Source organism: Glandiceps talaboti, chromosome 7 (genome assembly GCF_964340395.1).
Source record: "Glandiceps talaboti chromosome 7, keGlaTala1.1, whole genome shotgun sequence".
NCBI lineage: Eukaryota > Metazoa > Hemichordata > Enteropneusta > Spengelidae > Glandiceps > Glandiceps talaboti.
The window spans coordinates 12,942,477-12,964,342 of record NC_135555.1 but is presented as its reverse complement, the minus strand read 5'-3'; the positions used below and the strand labels follow the sequence as shown (position 1 = coordinate 12,964,342).

The 21,866-nt window shown below is 36.1% G+C and overlaps 1 protein-coding gene across 1 annotated transcript; it reads right to left on the bottom strand.

Moving 5' to 3' along the window:
- Window positions 1-15,790: 15,790 nt before the first annotated feature.
- Window positions 15,791-17,356, bottom strand: LOC144437962 (uncharacterized). Its single transcript, XM_078126995.1, has one exon. The coding sequence runs from the start codon at window positions 17,354-17,356 to the stop codon at window positions 15,791-15,793; it is 1,566 nt and encodes a 521-aa protein (XP_077983121.1).
- Between the last annotated feature and the right edge of the window lie 4,510 nt (window positions 17,357-21,866).

Sequence of the window (21,866 nt, the reverse complement as noted above, 5' to 3'; positions counted from 1 at the left end):
CATAAAAGTACATTTGTAGAGAGGTGAACAGAGGGATACACATGGCTGTCACGAATGCTAATTTAGAGAAGTTGAGTTAATACAATCGGATGGATGACTTTCTTTTCATGCCTAAGGCCAAAACAAATAGAAGTGAGAAGTTCAATTGTAAACATTACCATCCACACTTTTAACATGCAAAGTATTATTTTATTAGTGTATTATTATTTAAACTACAAAGTGACAGAAATTGAAAATATCTACTGGCGATTAAACAGATTATTAACAAATTTTGTACGTATTAATGATTAGTTCTGGATCATAGTTTTTTACTGTCATTTCTTTACAATTGGAGCCTGCAGTTGAGATGAAAAAAATAGCTGCCTAGCTCCACAAAAATCATACATTACCACATGTTATTATCTCCTACACAAATATCTTATTAACTTTGTTACATCTTATCGTTTTGCACCAGAGGAAGTACAATTGTAACATTGTTCCATTAACATGCCTGAAGAAAAGTGCATTGTTACAATGTATAAGATTTGGTGATAATCTGCTTAGATAATGGTGTCTCACGCAAAAGAAAATGTAGTCATTGTGATGACAAATAATGAAAAGAATTATTGTTAGTAAGATATTTGGCAAACCAGATATAAAATGTAGCAGTGTTAGTAACAATTTTAGCCAGATGTAGCAATAAGTATGATTTTAGCTGAGTAAGACGCCGTTTCAACTGGCTTCAATTGTATTTAGTGGCTGTACTCTACTTGGTTGTATATATTAGATTCGCTCTTATTCCACCGACTAGACACTACTCTGTTGCCAAAAGTTGTTTATTATGACTTTCAATACGTTGCGAGAAATCGCTGAGATTTGGGTGCGGACCCAAAAATCTATTTGATTTGGATATATGGCACCATCCTTTGTATGCTGCTGCACAATTACGTTTACCTACAGGTGATTCAATGCTATGCAGGGTTTACGACATTACGATTAAAGTCATTCTATCTAACAAAGAACGTTCCAGTTGAAGTTCAGATCTCTAGATTTTACGATTCTAAACGCTGATTGCATTTTGGCGGACTCTACTTACTGTAACTCACGTATTCACATTGCCAACCACTACATCACCTAGTAGTAATTGGATTGGTTACCTGTTTGCCATACAGCATTGGTATTCTTTGATGTCAAATATTAAATTGGATGGAAATACTATGAACTCATTATTTTTAGTGTGGAGGGTAATTTTTTTCAATATGTTTTGGTAGACACATTTGCATTACAAAGCTATTCAAGTTGTCCTTTCGTGACCACTTCACGACAGATTGTTATGACGACGAGTCACCCCGTCATCGTCGGAGGACGAAGAATCAAAGAGAGTGTTTCATAAAGTTTTATGATTGATAGACACGTTCCTCTGTTAGGCTATTCTGTATATTCAATTACACGAACTAAGAATGCCTTTTCAAAGAAAATTGCACCTCGTTCTTCTTCACAACGCACTTAATTAATAAATGTTGGCTAACAAGGGAGCTTCAAATGTAAAGAGTGAATTGATGTACGATACACAAAGTACGCTTAGTAGTATAGACTCCTTTATCCTGCCAAATCAATATAACACTTAAATCAAAGCAAGCAAACAATGTATGTCCTATTGCCTGTCTATCAATCCATTGCAGCACACTAGCCAGCGTTCGTTCTCTCTCTCTCTCTCTCTCTCTCTCTCTCTCTCTCTCTCTCTCTCTCTCTCTCTCTCTCTCTCTCTCTCTCTCTCTCTCTCTCTCTCTCTCTCTCTCTCTCTCTCTCTCTCTCTCTCTCTCTCTCTTGGCAGCGTTCTCTATCATTGTCGCTCAATCTCTCCTTTTCTAACTGCCAGTCTGACTGACTGTCACTACTGTGCACTGTTTGTTTGTCTGTCTGTCTGTCTGTCTGTCTGTCTGTCTGTCTGTCTGTCTGTCTGTCTGTCTGTCTGTCTGTCTGTCTGTCTGTCTGTCTGTCTGTCTCTCTCTCTCTCTCTCTCTCAGACATGATAAAACGACATTCTCTATGTGTTCTATGAAGGAATCCTAACAAAGTCTCATTCAGGAAATACCTAGGCAACCAACACGCCGAGTTAAGTCGTTATTGACGTCATTCACTTACACACGTAAGGTTTCGATTAATGTATTGGATTTCGACCACTCACTCTAGTGAGAGTGGTTTATTTCAAACACTCTCGACTTCTTTCCGTTATCTGACGGCAACTATTGTCGTAATGCAAACACCGTCTAAAATAAACCAGTACAGTTGCAATGAAGTTCGCTTTGCGAACATAAATATAAGGCAGCGTCAAATGGTAATTACAGACTAACAGACTATACAGCATATTTGTCTGTTATCGACGTCAAGGTTTTACTCCAAATTCTCACGATGGTTTTAGTTTTGGAATATCGAAACGTGTTTTCGAGAGGACATGATTGTCACAAGAGAACAAATTATACATCCTTGCTGATATAACTATGTAGAAACTGGTTCAAACCAACAAATAATGGACCACGGGGTTCTCCCGATAAAAAAGTTGTATTTTCAAATTTAAATGTTCAGCCGCGAGAAAGAGAATGTTCTGCTAGTCACTGGCAACAGTGATGTTGCACTACACAGTGTATAGGTCCCTAATGTCATATCCATGGTTACAAATGTGCCCGGAATGTTCCAAGGCTTGCCCCAACATTTATTTAGTGTCACTCAAGGATTATTTTCTTTCGACCTTAGGGTATTAAATGACTCGTATGTATTTTATAATGAAAGTGTCACCGTACAAGGTTCTTACCTGAGTGGGCCACCTTTGATAATACATGCGCTATTGAATAGAGCAACTATTTGCCTTCTAGGGATATGCACAGAAAGGAACAAAGGTTACTTTGGCACCTACACAGTCACTGTATATCCAGTTTGTTATAATTTGACAGTGCTTCAATTCAATGTCTATTTATATATGCTACAATCGTCCTCAAGTCATATTTGTGACGTTCGCCATGTAACAATATCTTAGCAGAAAAGCAACAGTTGACTAAAGGCAGAAGTGATCACGTGCACGTACACATCCACATCCACACCACACCCCTAACCACGCCATATGACACACGTATATTCATATTATATAAATAATTATATATCACTGACCTGATGATGCTCTCTTAACAGGTCGAAAGGTAGCCACAAGTTTTTGAAACCTTTTGCGTTGAGTTTTTACAAGACCATTAAAAGCTTTCATTTGCGTTTTTGTACAAACCATTTGTTTCAAGAGTACATTATTTATACGATTGAATCGACATTGTGTAATATTGCACTGATTCTGGTCAATATCCAGATATTGCATTGGTGCGATGCAATATCCAGATACTGCCCTGGTACGATGCAATGATAAGTCAATGCTCTACATTAGAAAAAATGTACATTTGAACAATTAATCAAAAATTGAATAAAACACAGAATAAATAACACAATGTTAGTTTTAAAGTATTATTTCTCAGACATAGGTACAACGCATTTTAATTGTTGTGCGTTTCACTCTTCTGGAGTTTGCACTCAAAACTGACTTTTATAACAATATGTATGTTCATCATGGAAGCACTATTAAATCAAAAGTGGAAAAGAGAAATTGTGTATGAAAAATAACTTTTAGTGCAAACATACGAACAATAAAAAACTCAAAAACAAAACCCAGAGCAACAACTATTGTAACTAGTCTCAAACTGCAGTACAAATATTACTTCAAACATGGATTCCAATACCTACGCCGTGTTTACATCAGAGCCACAAAGAATTTATCAAATTCGAGATCTTTTACAGGTCGAAAATAGAACTGTAACACCAAAGAGTAAAATATGAATTTGACAATCATATGACATGGCTGTACACCCAAACAAGTGTCAGAAAAATGATAAATGGTGTCCCTAACTTGCTGATAATTTTCGAAGGTATTGATAATTCGAGAAGCACATAAATGAAGAGAACATTTTATCAGACCAAGTGCAAGTACGATACAGATTTTGAAAAAAACGTACCACACTTGGCACATGAACCCAGTGGTCAGTGAAGCCACGTAGATTTTGAGGCACGCAGAGCCAGTTTTGTGGACGACAACAAAAAAATCAGAAGTTGAAGTAAAATTTAGAGGACACGAGGATTAAATTTTACTCACCAGTCTGTTCCCGAAATAGCAATACAACGCCCCACAACGTATAGTGCCCACGGCATGACTGTCCTCTAACATCAAATCAAATCCCAGAATGACAAAATTGATAGAAACACGTGTTCCACAAGTGCCAAATGGTTCAGAGTGATTGAAATAAATTGGCCAATCACTGGTCTGTCGCACACAACGACTTGCTAATTTGTGAACAAATCCTCAAACCCGATTGGCCAATTTGTGACCACACACAGGTGTGTTTCTTGTCTTATTCAAAATTATGATCTTCCCAACACATTCAGTAATGTGTAGAGGATTCACCTTTTTGATGTTGTTATTCAGTTGCATTTAACTATATTGGACCAATATTATTTTCTTTAATACTAAGTTTGTAAACATATGTGATTGGTGTGAACGTGTTGTAAGCTGCTATAAAATGAACTCGAGTCGGGCTGATTGCACCAACCTCGTGCTCCGCTGCATGCTACGCACCCCAATATCTGCACTATAGCCCTTCTCTTGTTCATTAACCATTACATAAGCTTGCAGCACTATTCAAAAGAAATGATGACTCGGGGTTAGTGAATTAAATATATGCATGAAGTAATGTAATTTGCATATAATTTGCATATTACATTAATATTTCACCATTAATATGTCAAGCAACGAAGAAAATAAGAAAGGTCAAGGTGTTAGTCAGATGGTTTGCGACCCCTCTCTATCACCACCTTTTTGTTCTTTCTGATAGTTATAAGATTATCTGTCACATCAAACATAGACATTTATTGACAAGTGAAAGTCGTTTGAGTGTTTGTATCTTGCTCACGAATGACCATTCAGCCATCTGGATAATTGGGTTCCTTTTATGTGGAAAGAATAACAATTAAATTTGGCTTGTACATCATCACAACAACCTTCACTGACGTCAGTAAAATACTTCACTCAACCAAACACACAATTTAAGAATGGACAGCAGTATATATGTTGTTCTAAGGAGAGAAATAATAAGATGCTGGAGTTTCCTGTACGCTTTCAGCTGACAGGACATTACAATTGCAAGCGAACTTATGCCCCGCTGAGTGGCTTCATAATGTATATTCACATGACATCAGAAACCGTACATATTCGAACTAAGTGAGTGTTACATTATCAAAACATGAAGAGACAGTGATGTTTTATACATACATGGAATATTATTTACGGTTCATGATGTAGTGTTACTGTAACAGTAGATTCACGGAATACGGGAGATGAAATTCTGTCTTGGAAAATGTCTGGAGTCAATTATGATATGATGTGTTAATGACCATCCATTATCGATGTCGTCAATCCGTGTTGGATCATACCAGAATCCCACCTCATATCTAACCCTGTTGTTCACCACATCTTGCCCTTGATTTACAGTTTACAAGTTAGAATTACCATCCTCTCATATTTGACTGGGTCACAGGTGCAGTTATCAGTAAACTCTGTGCAAAGTTTGTAATATAGCGTTCACTAGTAGCCATGTAGGCCGTATTTGAATTGCAAAGTTAATTCCTAATGTACACTAAATAGGACCTAATACGATCTCGTTCCTACCATTTTATATATTACTTAATGGGGTATTGGATTTCACCTTGTCGCTGGACAACCGCATTTTGTTATGTCTTCAAGACAACCATTTTATAAGTTAGGATACTTCTACTACAGTCAATTCTACTGCTTGGTTTTAATTGAGGATGGGTTTGATCAGTTAAAGTGATGGCAAAAGCTTAAAGTCATGAAATGTTCTTCATGTTCTAAACGCATACTATGTTAAACTAACGTTTCGTCATCTTAGTGCCGTCAGAATCATAGTACTTGTATGCTAAATAAAGACAATGTCGTAAATTTAACCACAGGCCTCTTTACGATACCTTCCAAAACTTACTTATATGCTAAATAACAATGTCGTAAACCACAGGCCTCTTTTACGACACCTTCCCAAACTTACCTACTTTCATATTCCGTGGCTTCAGCAGAGATATATGGCTTGCGAGAAGGAAGACTATTACTTCAAATAGTAACCCGTGAAGACGAAATATTGGTCAACGAGAAAAATAAACGATTTTGATTTTGATTTCTATATGAGTTGGTACAAGTACTTTGTACTATAGCTATAGCGTTTGTTCAGCTTAAGCCATATTGCTCTACACTGTGAACACCAATTTATACATCTTCGGTGTAATTTGTACTCAATGCTTAGATTAATTTTGAATTTTGCAGTATTTTAAGGAATAATCCACAAAAATTTAAGACAAGGAAGCAATTTCTTGTGAAATAGATCAGAATTTGACAAACGTGACATTTCATCTAATCCATCTCATCAGAAGAAAATATTCTTAGCATAAATACCAGTTTACGTTATTGGAACAACTAAGTATGCTGGAAATTGAATGTCATATTTAAAATCGACCAATTTCGCTATTCAGCATTATTCATTGCCCACATTATAATTTCGCCTATTTTCTTTGCAAAAAGTATTTAGCAATTAGTGAACTTAGTCTATTTCTTCGACTCCAATTACATTAAAGTATTGTTTAATTGACCCTAAATTAATCATTATCAACATATTCTATCTCCTGTTACACATTAAAGTCGATAGATCAGTTTTTATTATACGGGTTCATATTTCATGAATATCCGGAGATGTGTACCGAGCGAGGTTACATGCACATTATTAACTCAAAAATGTTTTTTGATAAAATCAGGGTCAACTCAGGATAATTGGTTTTGCTGGTTTGATTCAAATGCCATTGGAAAGAGGTGTCTGAGCAAGGACTGAAATAAGTTAGGAAGCTGTGAATGGTCAGATTCAAATAATTTCCCGATAACAAGGGGACTATGAATGGCAGGGAATTAGATTGAGGTAACGTCAATAAAAGGGGTCAACCGAAGATTCAATCTACAGAGCGTTAAAGGTTTCTGTTCACTCGTTCTGTTTGATACAACCACATATAAATCAATAGGACACTGTACTTAAAAATAACAAGATCCGAATTCTTGCTACATTGAGTGTCAGACAGACAAAGTGTAACAAGAAACTGTATTCATTCAATCTTGCTTTCTTAATATAGTGTAGCATCTAGATTGTCGTATTAGTCTGTGCGTGGTTGTACAGAACATAGTGAAGAACAGTAACCTGCAGTGAGCTATAGGCCACTGCCATGTAAGAAAGCTCGTTTTATATTCTATGCCTAAAGTGTTTAAAAAACCTTTAAAAAATGAGGAAAGTTAACGTATTACTAACAATATCAATTTGTTAGTCCGGCATTGTCGTGAATGTCACGAATAGAAACGATCCTGCAAACGTACCCAGGCAAATATTTTATACCCCAAGGAAAAAAATACGAGCAATGAAATCATCAGCGTTATTTAACCAAATGTATTTCTTCTAATGCACTGGAGTTTGTAAATCGTGCACACGTGTCTCTGTTGGCTATTCATGTTAACGTAATAAGATTTTGTTTGAAAACCCCTGGTGTATTACTCAGGCACGTCAAATCCTGGTCTCTCTCCTATGACCTTTTTTACTGCGATCGCCATGACGACAGTTGATAATTGTGCTTCAAATAACTTTCTATGTTACGTGATTGGCAATTTATCAGAAGCCTATGTAAGTTTTATAAGTTACCACAGGCACAAATGTACCAATCAATATACCATTGATGGTGCATATGTTACAAAATAAATTTATCAAATCACAGTAGAGTCTAAATTGGTAACTACGTAACTTACAGTGTACATATACAATGTAAATCCCAATTTTCAACACGATAACTTTTGGACAAATATCCATTTTAGATCAATAATGGTTGGATAATCGTTTTTTGTTCATTACTAGTTTCTGCAGGTTATCACATTTAGTTCTTCATTTGACTTTACTGAATACCAGTAACTGCCTTAATTACCAGGGGAAAGTGTAAGTGGTGTACTGATTAATTAACAACTTGAAGGAATTGACAATACAATGTACAAAAGGCACTATAACACGACAAATTGAGCCACAAAGTTAAATTGTAGTAGCATGGTTAACTCACTCATAATACGTTTTGTAAACATGTGTTAAAGAATAGCCATATTATCTCCATGATTGTACTATCAAAAATACAAATAGCAAGGACATACTGGTAGTACTATAGAAATGCTTGAGTCAGCGAAAGTTTGCCAATGTGTTAGTAAACTTTGGAACACCATAAACCCAGCTTCACTAAATATCACAGCATTAAAACAAAATATAACATGTTTTAATCAATATCTACTGTCAATAAGGTCAGGATAGAGGTCACTTCGTGTTAGGTAGAGAGAGGTGGAGCCTATACAACAGCTGTATCCATAATATCACATTATTTCCATGTTAAATAAAATATCGAGATTTTACATGTTCGTGTTATTTGAACTAGCAGGTTGATCACAGTTAGGTACTCTTATTATTCATTCAAGATTTACTCCCTTTGCTTTTCAGGGTTTGTAATTTTTGGCAGTATAAAATAATTTGCATGTCGAGGAGTGTAAGTTTGGTAAAAAAAAGTGTGGGGGGGGGGCGAAGGTAAATCCTTGTAGGAGTTACCGGCAACCAAAGCAGTTTGGTCAGTCTCATCAAGTGACAGACCTACCTTCATGGCAAGATAGATATAATCTAATAATTATATTGATATGTTTTCAACGAGTTGACATTTACTTGGTGATAATCTCCATACAGAGCCAGAGGCTTGTGGGGAAATTTCTAGAACAGCATTCGTCTCTGCTGAGAAATGAGTTGTAAATGGTGACTCTCGTCGGAATTCGAAAAAAAAACACCCAACAAAGTGAAGTAAATTTGGTTTAAATGTCTACACTTTCACTGTGCCTCAACAATACATCATTTGGCCCTAAAGTTACGAATTTGTGACATCAATTGCTGCTCGTATTTCGCTTTGCGATTGAAAGACGCCACAATTTAGAGACATTATATAGTATATGTGGTAGCAATTAGGCTTTTGTGCTGTAAGTAACAGCACATGCTGATGGCGACGTGACGTGCTCGCAACGCACTAGAACAAGTTAGCAGCTCTCTGATTTCCAATTTTAGTAAATCGATACTCAATTCCGATTTGACAATGAACAGTATTCACGCTTACAATGTATCTTCTAAAGACTGTCTGGCAAGGTGACAATAAAGAAGTTCTTTTCAGTGAACATTCCCTTTGAGTCTTCATTCTTTAAATCGATTAATATCATCTAGTTTATTCCCCTCAGTTTGCTTATTATTATTCTTTGCAGCACACTTTCTGGAGAAAACATGATCTCTTATATATTCCATTTCACTATCGAAGCGTTGGGGTTTGATAATCAATTGGGTCCAAGGATATAAATCGCATACAAATGCAATAAAGTCTCGATGGCAATAACTAAATGCTATGACTGTCTTGAACAACTCTAAAGAGGGATACGCTTTACATGACCATAGACACATTTACTGTGCAATGACCGTACATCGTGGAATATGAAGTATTAGAGTGTTTTTATAACAATGGCATAACATTTGAAAGTGATGGCTCGCAAAGGCCAGAGTTTGCATTAAATGTGAAGCGATTTCATCATTTGTATTCGTCGAGGACTTCTAGTATCAAATCTTCTGAGGGATTGCTAGGTACTCATATGTATAATGCCAATCGAAATAGCAGTTATCTAACAGTCACACGGGAAGATAGTTGACACCTACAGCCCAAATATGGCAATGCAGTAATTGTTTTATGCCACATAATGTGTAAAAACAGTCATACTGTGTGAAAATTGCAGCAATTGCCAACAATATTGGTACAAATAAGAAATTGCTTTAGTGTTATGAAGATCCAACGTCTTACAGGTTCAACTGCGACGTGCTGAGAAAACTTGCACACTCTTTGAATATGTTCAAACGCGCCCTAGGTTTCTTATTTCAAATGTTGGCGGAGATCTTTCATCGAACGCTTGCGCAATTAGTACAGGTTGTGTTGGTTTATACCCTCAGAAAACCAGGTGACTGTCATGAAATGTCACCGCCCAGTAACAATACCACATCTAATAAGCGTCTGTGCATGGTGACGTCATTTTCTTAGAACTACTAATAACTATGCTTTAGGTCAAATTTAGCTCGCTTGACTTAACCTATACCAGTCAACAGACACATTCAAATTACAACGTGTGTTTGAAATAAGCACATACACATAATGATGACGCATTACGCAGAAGTGATGATGTTGAATTTCAAACGTTGTTTGGTCAAAGTTTGCAGATAAGTTCTACAGTAAAGTAACTTCAGTCATGCAACATATACATGTACAATCAGATTGAATTGAATTGAACTTTATTTCACCAGAAAGTGCAAAGAAGTACATGTTAAAATCGGTGATAGGGATATTTCACGAGTACATTTAAGAATTAAAACAGAATAAAACGAACAACTATAAGATGCATTCCTGAAGGCAGTCAATGTATTTCACGAATAAAGAGTCGCATTAAGTGCAAATAAAACTGTTAAATACTACTTAAGAACCTGTAATAGTTTAACGTTTTTTTTGCAGTAAAGGCATGTCATCAATCTATCCGCGGATAGCTTTGACATCGTGTGAATGTCAATCTGAACGAACCATTCCTGAATGGTTTACTTCGTCAGAGACTGAAAATTACTTACGCACGACGTGACTGTTAAGTCAGGGATCGATTTACATACTTTTCTCAGTATCCCCACGTTGTGCTAAGTGCTCTGGGCAGTAGAAAGGAATTTGCGTTCCTGTGCCTTGCAGATGCCCGAAGAACGTCAACCAATGAATGTTAAACATAACATTCCTGATAACGTTTGAATTCTTAATACAGCATCACTACACGAATTGATGATTTGGTACTCTAAGAATCGTGACAGATCTTCAATAAAACGAATTTCATGAAATCGACGTGTTCGTGAACATATTTGAAGAGTGCGTGAATGTCCACCAAATCAATAAGATATGAATTACATGTTATGTTCTTGTTATTTTTAAAGAGATACAATGAGGGGAATTTGGAATGTTTTGAGTACTCAGACTACTCAGACTTTTTGACTTGTTTTGTCGAGAAATTCCAGTTTATCTAATTTAGAAAAATGATCGCAACAGCGTGAAACAAAAAATAGGATTTTGAAAAATCTCGGCAATGCATTCTTACAATTAGGTCATCTGCATAATTGCATTACTTTCATATTCCAAGCCAATGCTGAAATTATATCGGCATAACAAGACAAACGTTTGTTTAGTAGTTGAGTAAGCAAGTCGCTTCCTCCGAAAAAAGGTTAGGAATCACTTACCATAGACATACCACTGAGTTTAACAAGAACATACACTTCCTTTCTATTTTTCAGTGAACTTAAAAGAAGTATGCAATTATTCTACCACATTTATCACAGGCGTTGAAGGTGAGGTTCGATTTCGACTGGCCCGAGAACATATGATAAATTGTGAAGCCACCCTAGAAGTGCCAACAGATATGAAAATGTCGATGGTGTTTAAAGAGTTTTATCTACACGCCTCAGATCCTTCATTCTGTGACGATACATGGGTAAAAGTGTACGACGGACCACTTGCTCAGGGTGGCAAAGAGTTGACCCCACCGAGGGGACTTTGTGGTGACGATGACAGCGGTACCCGATTACCGGGACGCATGTACACATCAGGCAATTCATTCACAGTGTGGCTTGGAAGAACTACAACCCGCAGCGGAGGTTCTATGGAGTTCAGATTATCTTTCTTGGTGTTTAAAACTTATTCAGGTATGTTTGTTCAAGTTTTGTAGTTTGGACAAGAGTGTGCCGATTACATTGCATTGTTTTAAAACACAAATGCAGAAACAACGTTACAGTTAACAGTTATAGATTAAGAGTTACTGTCGCCAATATGGGTGTTTGCGAACAAGGATCGGGCGGTTATTTGCACAACGCGAGGAGGTCCAATGGTATCCCATTCCGAAGGCGTAAACTCCACATTGGGGCAGCTGCATTGGGGGTTGTGATATTTTATCACATGCTGCATAAATGTTTAAGGTGGGATATAAGTGTATCTTGCAAAATCGGAATGTTTAACGAAGCGGACCTACTGCATGTATTTTTCTTTCATATTTTATGTCAGCAATATCATATGAGCTTCACCTGCCCGGCAAGTATTCCAGCTTTTCCTATCTGAATTACAAGATTGCTTACGTATATTGAGGCATGTAATAGAACACCTTTCGCACTTCTACGATTTCTTTTATATATATAATATGCAAAGCCTCTCCAAAGCCACAGAGGTGTCACACGACTTGGTGATCAAGACGTAAGGATGACAGTGTCGTTTTGGCCACGTGATCAAATGATGAGGACGAATCGGTTTCTGTTTAAAAACACCGATTCTTCATTCAGTGCAATTTTAAATTTTACTAAAACCTGTACATGATTTAGGAGCCTGTAAATGGGACTAACTCCAGCTGGTCTTCCATTAAATAAATTAAATAGATAAATGATGTGCAATCCAGGTACTACATAATTTGTCTGCCTGCTGCCATTTAATATTAGTTTGTGAGGCTTACGTTTTACAATTTGCTTCCAAATGCATATTTTATTTCAGATGGGAAATGTTTTCTGTGTGAAAACTCCAGCGTTGAGATGTGTATCGACCCCTCATTGGCTTGTGACCATAGATACACGCATTGCCCGGATGGAAGTGATGAAGATGAACAGATGTGTTACTATGCTGATAGTACGTAAGAATGTCAAGAAAAGTCTGAATTGATTACAATAAAAGTCATGTAAAAATATTGTATGCTTTTGAAAATATAATTTGTATATTTTGAGAGAAAATAACCACGATTTAAGCCTTGTAAATTTTCTCCTTTGTTTTCCGTTTTCTACTTATGTAGTAATCCCAGTAACGTCGTGTCACTTTGCTGGCCTTTTCCATCATCCCTTAAATGCATTCGAATCCTATACATACATAATACCGTAGCTTGAGAGTACAAAAAGCGCTCGCGCTCCATGTAGTTTTCTGCTCTGCACAGTAGTGTTTTTTAAACCGCGCAAAGCTTTCTCTGCCATCTGTTTTTTTTGTTATTCTCTGCAATGAAAGAACATCTGTGAACTAAATTTGAACTCCTCTGCCATGGTATATAAGCTTATGAGTAATTTCATCGAGATAATACCCGTTACCTAAGACAACTCAAATCATAACTATACACCTAAGCAACATCATCAGCACGGCATGTTTGCAAGAATGTAATAACTATTTAATCCGGAGAATCAAAATATTTGGATAAAGGTAGATTGGGCAACATTCAATGGAAAATTGTATTTCCAATTCCTTCAAATTTTCATACACAGAGCAAATGACGTATGACACATAAAAATAAAGTTAAAGAAACAGGATATAACGTAAGTTTTTTTTATTAGAAGTCATGGTTCAATAATTTCTTAGAAGCCTATGCAACACAAAAGTAGATTTTGCATTAACATTATATGAAGTTTTAAGATGCTGGACTATTAAAAAACTTTCTTAATCGAGGAATCTTAACTCATTTTATTTCTTCAAAACGAATGTGACCTTTTGACCTTACCCATAATGGTTCTAAATATGATAGTGAATGTGAGGCTACCTATTCCCTTTAAATATATTTTCATTCAGATTGAGTTCATTTTTTATTCGTGAGTCCCATTCCAATGGTTTTACGAATTTGTCATTTTGTTTCTAAATCCACTTTCTTCTGTTCATTAGATTCGACGGACGATGCATCGAGCTATGAAATGGGAATGCGAATTGCTAATATTATCGGGATTACAGTCGGCGTTGTTATATTCCTCCTTGTTATTATTCTTGTTGTGACCTGTTGTTGTCGAACTACTTTAAATACTTTACCCTCAAACACTTATCACCACCGAGCAGTTACCTTTGCAAACAATAACAGTGAAATTTCACCGTGTATGTCACATCCACCGACGATACATGAAACGCCAACGATTCGAATTGAAGAGCGACAACAATGCATGAACCCGAACTCTCAACGACAGCATGGAGGATGCAGACGATCGTATAACCCTTCTATGACAACGGTGTCGGAGGCTCGAAAATATCAAATAACACGGCCCCCACCGCATTACAGGACACAGTCATATTAAATAATGATGCAAAACATATCTAGGCAAACAGGGTCATTCATGTCCATATGTAAATATGTTATTTTAAGTCCGTACTGTTTATTTATTTATTTGTAGGCATATATGTGCCGATGAGAGGCCCATTATTTTATATTAGATACCTGCATAGTTGCTTGTTAAAATTTGTATCGCATCGTGTGCCAAATTACAATTTTGCGATTAACGAGAGGCTTTCAATGTCAAACGATCTTTACTGCAAACCAGTTAATAGGAGGGGCGGCGTAAATTCATACGTTTTACGTAGACACAGTGACGTATTTTGTAACTGATTATCCACGATGATGTCACTGCAGTGCGACTGTAGAACTTTGACATTTTATTAGTGACGATAATATTCACTTCAAATGCAGAGAATGGACCACATTAATCACGATGCACTGAGGTTTTCCCGAACAATATCATTTTGATGAGTTTATCAGGTATACTATATATTGAAGTATTTCACAACGGTGATAATCTTCGATGGAACATAATATATATGCATTTTTGGGCAGGGAACAAGTTTAATTCAGTGGTCGTTAATTTGTCCATCCAATCTGTTCCAAGTATTACATACGGAACTGAATGTGACAAAGCATTATCATTTGGTTCGGATGGAATCCACCTCAGTCAATGTGTGATCTTTCACCTCAATCTGGAAATGATATCATTAACAATATATGAACTAGCGCCAAAAATAAGATTTACCTATTACCTATGATAAGATCAAGTCTTGATGTGGATTGCTTACAAAACTGAAATTGTCTTACAAATTAACAATTAATCAATTTATAATGAGACGTCAGACGTCTAAGAAATTGAAAGAAAAGACAAAGACGTAAACTTTGTCACTGTGTATTGATGTAATAAGTGTCTTTTTAGCTCCAAACCTGGGCTGTAGAATGGGCTCTGTCTGTTCGTACGTCCATCCATGTCTGTGAGACTGTTTATGTATGCGCGTCTGCAATTTGTACATTACTTTAATGTCTGACAGCACATGCTATTTTTATTCTAACTTGTTACAAAGGTGATGTATTATAGGGGCATATGGTTGTTACTTTCTTCTGAAGCCTTATGACACTTTCTTTGTTAAAAGCAGCCATTATAGGCCTAGTACATGTATATACAAGTTTACAACAGTTTATATATATGTAAATATATATATATATATATATATATATATATATATATATATATATATATATATATATATATATATATATATATATATATATATATAAATAATATCATGAACCATACAGTTCTAACCCAAATATTTCGAAGAGACTGAGCTCCTCTTCATCGGTGGGTCTCCAGTTCTGTCAAACAAGTCAAGTTCTGTTGCACTTTAAATACTGAAGACAGTGGTTATTGTCATGCAAAATAGTGTTCTTGTCTTGGAATGGTATGAATATTACACACAGCCAGCTGTGGAGTACTGGTGACTACTGGTTGCTATGTTACTGTTTTCTATTGATGCCATTGGTGAGTGTATCTAGTTTTTTTATCCATAATGATTCACGTAGTTGACGGTAGGTTTTATCTGGTGTGTAGAGTTTTTCAATTGCTATGATTCTAAAGTGTTTGATTGAGTGAGATGGTCCATTGAAGTGAATTGGTACTGGTTCATATTTATTGTTTTTCCTGATTTGTGATAGGTGATTCTGCATTCGTGTGTATATTGTATCACCGGTCTCTCCTACATAGACTATTTTTTCGCAATATGAGCAACGTATTGCATACACCAGGTTTGCTGATTTGCAGTTGATATGGTGTATTATTTTATAATGCTGTGCATTTGGCCCTTGAAATGTGTCTGTCTTCTCCATGTAGGGGCAGATGGCGCATCGTTTGCTCTCACATGGTCTTGATCCTGTTGCTTCTTTGATGAATGCTCTGTGATGTTTACTGTGGACTAGTTGTGAACCGATATCTCTTCCTTTTCTCCAGGCTACCATGGGTGGATTTCTGAATGCTTTTTTGCATCTTTGTGATTTATGTAGAGTGCGCATGTTGTTTGTGAGTATCTTTGGTATATCTGGGAGTGAGCTGCTGTATGTGATCGGGAAGATGACACGGTCTTTGTTTCTGTTTGGTCCGTTGTTGTCTGTGGGATGTATTAGATTTCGTCGGTCAAGTTTGTCCACTTTCTGTATCTGTGCGTTGATGTGAGTTTCTTTGTATCCTCGTTCTTTGAGTCTTCTCGTTATGTTTTCTGTCTGTCTTTTGTAGTACTGTGGCTTCGAGCATATGGTTTTCGGAATTATAGCTAAGGTGTATGGTATTGCTTTCTTGACATTGATTGGGTGGTCAGATTTGGCATGGAGGTATTGAAATTTGTCTGTTGGTTTGGTGTATACGTCCGTGGCTATGTGTCCGTCTATTATGTGTATTGTGACATTGAGGAACTCTATGCTGTTCTTTGAGTGGCGCATTTCAACCTTGATACGTGGATGTATGGTATTAGCTAGCTTGTGGTATTGTAAAAGTGATTCTTCTCCATGTGTCCAGAGTCCCCAAATGTCATCGATGTATCTCCATTGTACTAGTGGCTTGTCTTGGCTTTTCTGCTCTAATTCTTCTTCCCATGTACCCATGTATGTGCATGCAAAGTTTCTGCCCAATTTGGAACCAATTGCTGTTCCCTCTGTTTGCATATATTGTTTGTCATTGAAGGTGAAGTTATTGTTGTCCAGGACCAGTTTAATCATCTGAATGACTTCATTTGTTGGTGGGTTTTTGGTAGTTCTCTCATCAAGTGCCTTTTCACAAGTTTGAATTGCCTCTTCTCTTGGAACACTTGGATATAGAGCTTTGACGTCCATACAGTACATTATGGTATTGGGTGGTAACGGTTGTGGTATTTCCTCGTTTATTCTTTGTATGAAGTGTTGTGTGTCTCTGATATATGTAGGTTGATTTTCGACATGGTCATTCAATTGGTCTTCTGCAAACTCTGCTATGCCTTCAGTTGGATGTCCCCTTCCACTTATTATGGTGCGCATTGGGTGTCCTTCTTTATGCATTTTGGGATTTCCTGATACTTTTCCTGGATTTGAATTTTTTGGTTTCATGTATGTTTTTTGTTCCTTTGTAATGTATGTTTTTTGTTCCTTTGTAAATCTGTATATATATATATATATATATATATATATATATATATATATATATATATATATATATATATATATATATATATATATATATATACAGATTCTACGTTATTCGTATCTAGAGGTATGACCTTATTGTTGGAGATATCATCTTTATACTGACCTTTGCAGTCAATATCCATATCGATCATTTTCTTGAATTCCACGTTTTTTTATTGTGTTAAGATGGACATAAAGTGAGACATTTCCAGACACACAAGTCTTTCCATCTAGTATGTAGGCCATCTGTCGCAAATGTTCTGCTTTCACATCAACTATACAACACGTGGAGCCAGATATCTTATTACACTGACTGCATCTGTATAGTCACACACTGACCTTGACCTAGAAGGTAAATTGTCGAAATGTAAGTATTCTTTGCGTTCAGAGAGAAGAGTATAGGCGATTTGTGCCTATGAACACGTGCATCTCCTTAATTAACGAGTTGGAGTTTTGCTCATGTCGATCAAATCATGGAATTGCGTGTGCTAAATATCAAGTTTACATCAAATCGAGAGGAAACGGTTGCATTAACTTCCTATGATTTTAGATTACGATTTTTTCTTCTTTTCGTTAATTCTCTTGAATTTGGACAGTGATATACCAATTCGAAATGTAAATGAGTAAACCCCCAAAAAATAGATGGGCAAGTGTGCTAAATTAAAGTTTGCACAAAATTAACATAATAAACATCCATATAACTTTCTAAAGGATATATCAAATTTGAAATAAGTCTGAACGGCAATACATATTAAATGATTCAATTTGTACATTCTTTGCGATTAATCTGGATTCAATAATCGAATATTCTATGTATTACATGAAATGTAGTTGGTGCTGTGTCTTCAATGAAAATTTGTAGGTTGGTGTGGTAAGATCACCAGCAAAACCACTTTCTAGTAAAATTATATACATTTATCAAATGTGCCTATACAGTGAGTTGTGTGAGTGATATGAATATGTGAAAAAAAATGATTTATTGAAAAATAAATTTTAACATTTTTTTATGAAAAATAGTTACAGTTACTAGGTGGTAGCATGTACAAATATGTAGAATCAAAATACTTGCATGAACAATGATGTCCATGTATGATGGAATACATTGTATACACTATATGTCGCATGCCTGGGATGATATATATTTACCTTGAAGTTGTATTTCCTGTTAACTTTTAGTGGTATGACAAACATATACAGTTGACATGAAACAAAACGTCACCTGCCTTTACAGAGATCATACTAACATTGTTACATTTTATCATTTGGATCTATTAACACTTCTATACATCATCCGGCGTGACAAAATCTGACCGACTTTACTACATTTTTATTGCATGAGCTACCATTATCTCGGCAGATCATCTCAAAATCATATACTATAGTAAATTGTAACAAAGTATACTTTTTCAAGCACATCAATGGTTAAAATGTAACAATTTTCCTAAATTTTCATCCAAAACGATAGGATGTAGCAACGTTAGTAAGATTTTATCAAATGTGACAGATGTCACCATATCATTTAAACCGCCAAGACTAACGGCTGTATCATTATGAGATTCGGTGTTCGCCCATGCATGGCGTATCATCACTGACGTTTGTATTGATATTATAACATTACAAAGTGTTTTATGTATAATTACTTACAAAATTATACTTTACAGTTTTTTTGGAGTCACAGTGTTGTCTTTTTGTACGACCAGTGATAATGCAACATTTTCAAACTTCTCCATACCTAAGAGGATTTTCACCAGTCTCTTTCCAGAGATGCAGGAAATAGACGACTTTCACCTAGCATTATTAGTATTTCAGTAATGTTTCCAATTCTTTGTTTGTGATTAATGTTCAGTGTCCCTTTGAATTTTGCGAAAGTATTACCAGATGACGAATGTGTACTTTTAAAAAGTAATCCACTGTTCGCAAAACGTGTGCCTATACCAAAATGATATTAATATAGAAATGATAATATTTAAATTGAATGTGAGCGTTTTTCTTAACTGTTTGTTTTATATTATCTTTATGGTCATCGTGACCCTAAACTTATACTTCTACATTTGAGATTTATTTCATGTCAACATTTACGGTTTAAATCGCCAATAGAAATTAAGTAGTACTGTTTAATTTACATATTAACTTTTATTCAATGTACACATTTATATTTCTTTTCACATAGTTCACAATGAGCTAGAATTGTTATTTCATCTACACCATCATATATGTGCACTTTGCTGAACTCTGTGCCTCATATATGCTCTTGCAGGGAACTCTTAGTGAATCAATAGGCTTGGTAGAGTACCATATAATGACCATGTATGTATATATTTGGATGGGCATATAGGTTTGAAAGCTATCAAAATATTATTTAGATAGACTATATGAAGGAAATGTATCTGGGTGAAAAACTAACAACGCAATATTTGGACAGGATATAAGAGAAAGCTGGCCTTACACTGTGTATAAATGTATTTGGATAACAGGCTAGACAGGACAGACAATTAACATTATAATGTATAAATTTCAATAGCTAGACAGGAGGGAAAGCTAACATTACAACGGGTATATTTGGACAGGTTTGACAAGATGGAAATCTAGCAGTTTAATGTGTAAATTGGGATAGCCATCGAAAGTTAACATTTATGTGAATTTCAATAGGCTAGAGAGTGTGAAAAGTTAGCATTACAGTGTATATTCGGATAAGTTAGACAAGAGGGAAAGGCTAGCCTCACAGTGTGTATATTTGGCTAGGCTAGACAAGAGGGAAAGGCTAGCGTATAGTGTGTATAATTGGCTAGGCTAGACAAGAGGGAAAAGCTAGCCTTATAGTGTGTATATTTGGCTAGGCTAGACAAGAGGGAGTGGGCTAGCCTATAGCGTGTATATTTGGCTAGGTTAGACAAGAGGGAAAGGCTAGCCTTACAGTGTGTATAATTGGATAGGCTAGCCTTACAGTGTGTATATTTTGATAGGCTAGACAAGAGGGAAAGGCTAGCCTATAGAGTGTATATTTGGATAGGCTAGACAAGAGGGAAAGGCTAGCCTATAATGTGTATATTTGGATAGGCTAGACAAGAGGGAAAGGCTAGCCTATAGTGTGTATAATTGGCTAGGCTAGACAGGAGGGAAAGGCTAGCCTTACAGTGTGTATATTTGGATATTCTAGACAAGAGGGAAAGGCTAACCTATAGTGTGTACATTTGGCTAGGCTAGACAAAAGGGAAAGGCTAGCCTTATAGTGCGCATATTTGGCTAGTCTAGACAAGAGGGAAAGCTAGCCTTATAGTGTGTATATTTGGCTAGGCTAGACAAGAGGAAAAGCTACCTTACATTTGTACAATGTGTATAGCTGGACAGGCTAGACAATAGGGAAAGGCTAGCTTTACAATGTGTATAGCTGGACAGGCTAGACAATAGCAAAAGATAGATTTAGCATGTACAATACAGAGAAGACATACTTGAAGATGCAAGTCACAAGTGACATAGAACACTGGACACCAAAAGAGGAATTAAACTCTTTTTTTACTGCAGATTCAATGAAGAGGTGTAAATAATTGAGAAATATCTGTAAATGTTGGTAGTACTTATCACATTAGTTGACCTCAAGAGTGTAAGAGAAAACTTATATATATATGCATCTCAGTATCATCAAGAATGTTCTCTAAATAATGCCTGACAGTCAAGAGATTTATGGAAATTATGTGTGTCCATATTGTGCAACCATTCAAATTGGCCTTTTGTGTTGTCTATTTGTCTTTTAACCACATCATGTTGGTACATATTATCAGCTGTGTCCATATCAATCACAGAACTTGGCCATGTGTTTGTTAGCCACATCATGTTGGTACATCATATCAGCTGTGTCCATATTACACAATCGCTGTACCTGGCCATGTGTCTGTTGGCCACATCATGTTGGTACATCATATCAGCTGTGTCCATATCACACAATCACTGTACCTGGCCATGTGTCTGTTAGCCGCATCATGTTGGTACATCATATCAACTGTGTTCACATCACACAATCGATGTACCTGGCCATGTGTCTGTTAGCTGCATCATGTTGGTGCATTGTATCATTTATGCTAATATCAAACAATTATTGAACTTGACCTTTATGTCTTTTTGTAAGTTAACCATATCATGTTGGTACATTGTAATATTTGTATCCATATTGTCCAATCATTCAACTTGGCAGTGTGCTGATTTGCATGTCGTGTTGGTGTATTGTATTCATATCAAACTGTCATGCCTGTTTGCCTTATATGTATGTTATCCATACTGTGATGGTGCATATAAACATTCAAAACTGAAATTGTAATTATCCCAATGTTTTTATTTTTCCAGTTTTTGTACATGCATTAATTAATTCAACATGTTTTCATAAATATGT